The 7,839-nt window shown below is 59.5% G+C and overlaps 1 protein-coding gene across 1 annotated transcript; it reads left to right on the top strand.

The window, feature by feature from the left end:
• Positions 1 to 8: 8 nt before the first annotated feature.
• Positions 9 to 6,751, top strand: LOC118987557 (proline dehydrogenase 1, mitochondrial-like; the record flags this gene model as incomplete). Its single annotated transcript, XM_037046772.1, is given in 9 exon segments — positions 9 to 255; positions 1,369 to 1,433; positions 1,655 to 1,771; positions 2,210 to 2,283; positions 2,995 to 3,076; positions 4,403 to 4,495; positions 4,586 to 4,732; positions 5,468 to 5,694; positions 6,649 to 6,751. Coding segments are annotated over 9 exon segments (1,155 nt in total), but the record flags the coding sequence as incomplete, so codon positions are not given.
• Between the last annotated feature and the right edge of the window lie 1,088 nt (positions 6,752 to 7,839).

Below are 7,839 nucleotides of genomic sequence, written 5' to 3'. Positions count from 1 at the left end.
CAAACAGCTGGCAGCACAGTGTGGGGGAGCTGCGGGGCATCTTGGGTGCTGGGCCTGAGGTTGGAGCTGGGTGCAGAGCCGGGTCAGTGCTCAAGCTATTTGCAGGCGCCAGTAAGAGAGAGAAGCAGTACCAGGCCCACCTGGCCTTTGGAGACCACAAGGACAGCGTCATCAGTGCCCGTACCTACTTCTTCGCTAATGAAGCCAAGTGTGACAGCCACATGGAGACATTCCTGTGCTGCACTGAGGCTTCAGGTGGGGCCTCACTCTTTGCTGGCTGTCCCCTGGCCAGGCCCAGCCTGGACCCACAGGCAGCAGGTGGACATGTGGTGGGTGAATGGGAGGCCTAGACTGGAGCACTCACTGAGGGCTCCCTCTCTGTCTGGGCAGCCCTGGTGGTTGTGTGGATGACATGGGGTGAGCAGGTGGGAGGGTGACAGGGGAGCCACAGGCGAGACTTCAGTCACACTGGGGTCACTTCTGTATCCAGCGCCTCTACAAAGAGCCCACTTGCCTCCAGGAGGGGACCTCCCGTCCCTTTCCTGGGTATCAGGTGTCCGGTGTGGAAAAGCAAGGCTTTCAGTGGGTTGACAGCCCTCAGTTCTGGCAGGGGCATGTCTCTGGTCGCACATGGATGTGCTGAGGGCTGCACCATTCGGGGAGCTGGTGCTGGGTCCTGTTGAGTGGAGAATTCCTCTGCACACAGCCTCAGGGCTGGGGCATCTGCCCAGGGAGGCAGGTAGTTGGGGGGTCCCTGAGGCCTTCGTGTCCTCACGGACACGTCTCTGGAAAGCCACCAGGTCCTTCGTCTCTGGAAAGCCACCAGGTCACACTGTGCTCCACACTCCCCCACTGTGCATCCTCAGCAGCCCCCCTGTGATGGCAAAGTGGGGTCCGCACTTTCCAAACACTTTAAGAAACGGGAGTGTGTGATTGTTAGGAGCAGCCTTCTGAGCGGCGCTGGGAGGCCCTGGCCATTCGGGCCTGCACCTGGCTGTCCAGTGCTGGGGGTGTCTCGGCGGAGCCCCATTCCGGAAGCCAGAGGATGGCCACAGATGCAGTGGTTGAGCGATCCCCATGCTCCAGCCTGCTCTCTGCTCTGAGGGCGTGTGTTCTGTGAGCCCACTCAGGCAGCCGGGTGCTGATTGCATGGGAGAGGGGGTGGTTGTCGGGGGTGGGTAGGAATGCACAGGCCTCCCCACCGCCTTTCTGACCCATGTGGCAAACACCAATGAGCCAGTGTTACCACCTCCCGGGTGGGTGGGGGAGCAGCTGTGGTTATGAGTGAGCACAGGCACCTGGTCCTTGATCCCTGACCCCTGACCCCACCACCTGAGCCCTAAGGGCCCTTCCTGTGGCTTCCCACAGGTAGAGCTAGTGATGATGGATTCATAGCTATTAAGCTCACTGCGCTGTGGAGACCACAGGTTCTGGTAAGTGCTGGAAACATCTATGTGCAGAGAGAGTTTGCAGGACCTGGGGGCAGCTGTGAGTATTAAGTGAAAGCTCACGTCCCTGTACCTTTGGGGCTAGGAGCTAGGTACACAGGTGGGCCAGGGAGCGGGCAAGGGAGGGGGTCAAGGGGTATGCAGGGGGCCTGGGGGCAGGGAGCTGGGCATGTGCCTGAGATGGCTGCCCAGGCCTGCACTTGCAGCTGCAGTTCTCAGATGTGCTGACCAAGTGGAGACGGTTCTTCCACCAAATGGCCGCTGAGCAAGGGAAGGATGGGCTGGCCGCCATGGACACGAGGCTGGAGAAGGCGGCACTGCAGGTGGGCAGCCTTTCCCTAGTGGTGTGAGTGGGTGGACCTGGTGGGGCTGGGAGGCACCCTGCCAAGGAGGGACTGGTTGGACTCTTTCTGAAATGGGCTCGTAGGGCCACTTCAGGGCCTGGGGCTCACCCTGAAGCTGCTAGGGTATGGCTGGGAAGGAGTCTGACTGGAGGCTGAGAACATGCTGGACAGGAGGGTGGCGGGGGTGGGCTCTTCAGGGAGCAGAGTGATGCAGGGCTGCAGGGACAGGCATGAGGCGTCGGGACCTGTAGGGATGGACTCCTCTGTGGATCAGCAGCCTAGCCAGAACCGCATCCTGTTCTCAATAACATGTAATCAGGCCTGAGCTGATCACAAAGCAACAGGCAGGAGAAGTAAGTGTTAGTAAGGGGGGCTCAGGTGACAGGGGACTGACACCCTCTCACTTCTCAAGGAAAGCGTGGTAAAGTGGGCACTGCATCCAAGAAGGAGATTGACAGCTGGTTCACCACAGAGACCCTAGGCGTGTCAGGGTAAGAGCAGCCCCTGGCTGAGAAGGTGGGGACGTCCGCCCCTTTTTAGCTGCGGTTCCAGCTGGGTCCCTGCAGCCTCTCCCAGTCCTGGTCACCCTCCTCAGGTCTGTGGGCCGTGAGGTGATGGCGCCAAGGAAAACACACCCCTGACATGCACAGAGTAGCAGCTGACAGGGAACCCAGAGGTCACAGATGAGGGCCAGCAGGCTTGGGCGCAGGGCCACGTGACTGTGCCATTCAGCAGGAGTGCCAGCTGTCCCTGGGCCCGTCCTGGCAGGTAGGTGTAGGGTCAGAGCAGCTAATGCCTGGAGAGCCCCTGGCTTCCTCCTTAGGGTACGGGGGGCCCCTGGGCTGGCAACAGGCTGCTTTGTGCCTGCACACTGTGTGCTTCTGCCTGCTGTCCCTTGACCAGCTTCCCCCAAGCCCCATGTGGCCAGTGGCGGTCTTGGCGCAGGCCCTGCGTTTTCCTAGCTGCCACTGCCCCTCTGTACAACACACATGTGTTCTGGTTTTCATTTGTTAAACAGAGGATGACATTTACATATTATCTGCCTTTTGAAACTGAACACTGGGGCAGGTTCTGTGGGGATTGAGTTTGGGGGTGCTCTGGCTGGTTTGGGGTCTAGGCTCCCCAACAGATCCTGGCGCCATAGGTNTGCCTGGCTGGCTGGAGCAGCTGCCGCCGCTCTCCTGACCCACGGTCTCCTGCAGCACCCTGGACCTGCTGGACTGGAGCAGCCTCATCGACAGCAGGACTGAGCTCTCCAAGCACCTGGTGGTCCCTAACATGCAGGTGCACCATGCCCCTCACCACTGAGCCCCGTCTCAGGGGATGCCAGGCCGCAAGGGGCAGCATTCCCTGTTGCCTTAGCCTGCTGTCCTCCTGGGCCCCATGAGACCCCGCGGTGTAGGGGGAAGAAGACAGGCCCATCAGTGCCCTACAGAGGGACAGAGACCCACAAGGACAGGGGTGTCTGGGGAACCTTGTGCATGTCATCTGCCTTTGCTTGCTGGGCCACCCCAAACCTCACTGGCCTGACAGGGCAACACATTTTATTCCCTTTGAGGTCTGGGTGGCTCTCAGGTTTCCCTGCTGTTGTATTCAGAGGGTAGCAGGAGCAGGGTCAGTGTAGAGTGTCCCCACCCACGTGGCCAGCTGTTGGCCAGGGCTTCCTCACCACATGGCCTCTGGGTTCCCAGAGTGAGTGTCCCCAGGAGCCAGGCAGAAGATCTGTCACCCCTTCTAGCCTAGTCCCAGAAGTCCCACAGCATCACCTCTGCCCGATCCTGCTGGTTACACACAGTCATCAGGCCGGCCTGTGTTCTCGAGGAGGGATGAGACCCCACCTGCCCATGGGGGGCGGTGTCTAGGAATTTGAAGCCATGTGGAAACCATCTCCTAAGCTGGGATGTGAACAAGCAGCAGAAGCAACCATGGCCTTCCACGAACCTCCAGCCTAGGCCACTGAGGGCCCAGCCCCCACACTGAGACACTGAGGAGCCCTGCCCCCGGAGCACCTTGGACAGGGCTGGCGGGCAGGTGGGGTGAGCAGAGGGCCCAGGGCTGCGCAGGCCTGCAGAGCGTGTGCCCACCCCCACCATGTGCCAGACCGATGCCAACCTGCCCCACTCCCTGAAGGCCACCACTAGGGGGTGGTGCCTCTGTCCCCTGTCAGTTTCTGCTGAGAGCTGTCCCTGTCTTCCTGTAGCCCTGGTTCTTTCTCTGAGTCCATTCCCTGCTTGGGGCTGAGACTTTCCCAGTGGTCGGACGGGCCAAAGATAGCTTCCTTAGTTGTCTGGGGGCAAAAGGGAGAACCCTCAGGTTACTGGGGAGCCTGTGGGAGCAGACAGATGCCTTGGGAGTAGGTCTGACCTGAGGCAGTTGACTGGCTGGCTGGAAGGTTATGCCTCCAAGTGGCCTTGTCACTGGGTCACCAGCTGGCCTCAGAGCAGGGCACTGACCTTCATGCACAAACAGGGTGGAGGAGGGGCCCAGGTGAAGGGGTCTCGCTGGTCCTGGGGACCAGGCAACAGGTATTGGTAGGCTCTGGGCCAGAGTTGGGGGGCCACTGCCTTTGAGAGCGGTGTGGTCACGGCCTGACCGTGTACCGCCGCCCAGACAGGACAGCTGGAGTCTCTGCTCTCAGGGTTCACTGAGGAGGAGGAGCAGCAGATGACGAGGATGCTGCAGAGAATGGATGTCCTGGCGAAGGTCGAGGGCCCGGGATGTGCCCGGGGGCTGGGGGGCACCTGCCTCTCCTGAGACCCTGACAAACCCTCTCTCCCACCCCTGACCTCTAAGAAAGCCTCGGAGGTGGGGGTGCGGCTGATGGTAGACGCTGAGCAGACCTATTCCCAGCCGGCCATCAGCCGCCTGACGCTGGAAATGCAGCGCAAGTTCAACGTGGAGAAGCCTCTTGTTTTCCACACATACCAGTGCTACCTCAGGGTGAGGCCCGCCACCTCCCCACTAGGGGGGCCACTGGGGGAAAGGCGGTCCATCCCACGGGCCCCTGGTCCCACACAAGGGTGTTGAAAGGGCAGGAAGACGAGGAGGGAGCTTGTTTAAGGCCCACACGATGTGCTTTCACCCCCAGACATCAAAGCCTTCAGGAATGACCTTTTTCTCCCATCTCTCGGGTGGGTCCCTCTGAAAACCTGATGGAGGCTCTGGCCCTTCTTGGGAAGATGATGGGGCTCAAGTTGTACAGCATCTTCAGTGACTCCTCAGGGCGGAGGCCCCTCACCCAAATCGATAATGGGCCACCTCTGGGGGCGAGGGAGGTGTCTGGAGGCGGTGGGTAGGTAGGTGCTGAGGCTGTGGGGGCAGGGGGCTCTCCAGGCAGATGCCCACCCCCAAGTCCGCCTGAGGAGACTGCCATGTACCATGGCTGCTGGCACCTGGCTATCCTTTTGAAGGACTGTCTCCAGGCCAAACAGAAGCTACAGGTGGCCCTTCTGTCAACATTCTTTGAGGATAGGGGTCCAAGGGCCCCCCTCACCCACACCTGTCTCCCAGATCCTGAGCACCCATAGGGTACCAGGCACCTCGGCCAGCTGCTGCCACTGCCCTGGTGGCCCTGGCAGACTATGCCCCTGAGGCTCTTGGGCCCAGGAAGGCCCTAGGGGGTGCTGGCTGGAGAGGAGCTCACCTAGGTACTGACTTTTGACCATGACTCTGCAGGACGCCTATGACAGTGTCACCCTGGATATGGAACTAGCTTAACGTGAGGGCTGGTGTTTTCCGGTTCGCAGGCCCGTGCTCAATCCACTGAGTGAGGGGGGCTGGTGTTTTGGAGCCAAGCTGGTGCGGGGAGCATACATGGCCCAGGAGCGGGCCTGAGCCGCAGAGATTGGCTATGAGGACCCCATCAACCCCACCTACGAGGCCACCAACACCATGTACCACAGGTGTGCAGGACCTCCTTGGCTCCCAGGACCTCGGCCACCTGGGGAGGGGAGTAAGGAAGGATTGATGGAGATGTCCCTTCTTGGGGCTGTCGCTGAGCCCATGGACCCCCATCCAAAAGAGGAGCAGCCCTGGACGTCAGAAGCTTCTGGTAGGAGCAAGGCTTTTGCCCTGAGGCCTGAACTGATTATTTTTCTCTGCTTTTGCTTTACTTTTTCAAACACATTAAGGTGGCTCTTCAACATAGAAAAGTTGACTGGACCAAACTAAGCTGGCCTGAGTCCCAGCAGCTCCTGCTGGTGCCCGAGTGGCCCTGCCCACACTGCACTCACTTGGCTTCCGGGACCGCCCATTGTGGTGTCTGATGCAGTGTGGACTGGCCGACCTCGTGCCATTTCTCTCAGAGGCTGTGTGGACAGCTGTAAATTCAGAGACCGAAGTGCCTCCCCTCACCGCCTGGCAATTGCTGGTGTGGCCCACGTGGTGGCTGGTGCAGCGTGCTCACTCCTGTCCTTGCTTTTCTGAAAACGCTGGACCTGGGTCCCCCAGGTCAGCGGCAGACCATCACAGCTGTTGCTGGAAACAGAGCTGCTGGGTCAGGTAGCAAGCACCTGGCCAAATCGTTTTCACTGCCAGACAGAGGCGCTGTTCAGCACTGCCCTGGCACAGGGAGCCCACCCACCCTAAATTTCCTGGAAGACCCTTTCCTGAAGCTGAACCTGCATCTGTCATGGGTACACAGGGCACCGTGCCTCAGCTCCGTCCCTCTGAATGTGTAGTGCTGAGCTGCTCACCTTTTCTCTTACAAGGCACTGGGGAGGGACAGGTGCTCCTTGCCTCAGTCCTGTCGCCATGAGCACCTTTAGAACCGGAGGGCTCGCTGGACAACCCTGGGCCTTTGCCAATGTGGGGGACACTCCGGGCCCAGGCTCACGTGTCACCTGACCCACCCCCAGGTGCATCAATCATGTCTTCGAGGAGCTGAAGCACAACGCCAAAGCCAAAGTGATGGTGGCCTCCCACAGCAAGGACACAGTGTGCTTCACGTTGCGGAGGTAGGCGCCCCCTCCCCTGCTCCCACAGTGGTCCAGGTGCTCCCTGGTCAGGGCAGGGCTGGGGCGAGCAGCATGTACAGAGTGACCTGCTGGACACAGTGGGCACTGGGGGGACCTCTGCAGGGCAGGCTGGAGTGCCTCCCAGGCCCCCACCCTGCCAGGGCTGCCTGGGCATTGGCTCTACAGTAGAAAAGGGTATTTGCAGTTCATTTGGTTTTTGAAATTAAAACCTTACTGAAGTTTCAAATTCAAATAAGTTTATTAGGTGACTGAAACAGCTCATTAAATTGCAGCCAGACAGTGTGAAATGTTGGAATGCCTCAGGCCTCTGATGCTTGGTCTCTTTATGAACAATCCCCCACCCCCACCATGGAGCAAAACTGCCAGAATCCTTACAAGCCAAATACAGGAGTAAGGTGAAGCAAATCCTTTCATATTCCATGTTCTTCTATCTCATGCCCTAACCCAAGCAGCCCACACCAGAGCTTCTAGTTCCCCTGCTTCTCCCCATCCTCTGCCTTCCAGGGACTCAGGCCCAGCACCTGGTCTTGCAGGCCCTCATTTCTCCAGAGTAAAGTAGGGGTCCCCATCCCACAGTGGGAGCACCCCAAGCCCAGGACTTGCTGCTGAGTGGGGCCTCCCGAAGGGGAAGGTGCAGCCTGGAGAGCTGGCTGCTTGTTCTACACCCACCCAGTACCGTCTCTTTGCTCACAGTGCTGCTGCTTTTTCAGTGTGAAGTTGGAACTGAAAACCACCATTTCCAATGCATGGCAGGGGCAGCCATTGCCCTTGGGAACCTGGGCGCCAGGGCGCCCTCCTGAGTGCGGCTGCCAGGGTTGGGGGTCTGGCTGTGTGTGGTGGGGGCAGAGCAGAGTCCCAGCTGTCGTCTTCCCTGCACCCCTGGGGCCTTCTTAGGTCCTCATTTCCCACCTTGGACGCCCCAGTCTTGTTGCTGGATGTAGGGGGCCGGTTTTTGTGCACAGCAGGGATGAGTTCTGGCTTCAACTGTTAAAATGAAGACAATGCAGCTGCCAGTTTTAGAATGTGGCTTTCCTTTAGGATTAAGAATGGTATTCTGTGGTGGAACCTCAA

Source organism: Sturnira hondurensis, unplaced genomic scaffold, assembly GCF_014824575.4.
Source record: "Sturnira hondurensis isolate 20B ecotype Veracruz unplaced genomic scaffold, ASM1482457v3 Scaffold0000072, whole genome shotgun sequence".
NCBI classification, from domain to species: Eukaryota; Metazoa; Chordata; class Mammalia; order Chiroptera; family Phyllostomidae; genus Sturnira; species Sturnira hondurensis.
This window is presented reverse-complemented; position numbering and strand designations above follow the sequence as displayed.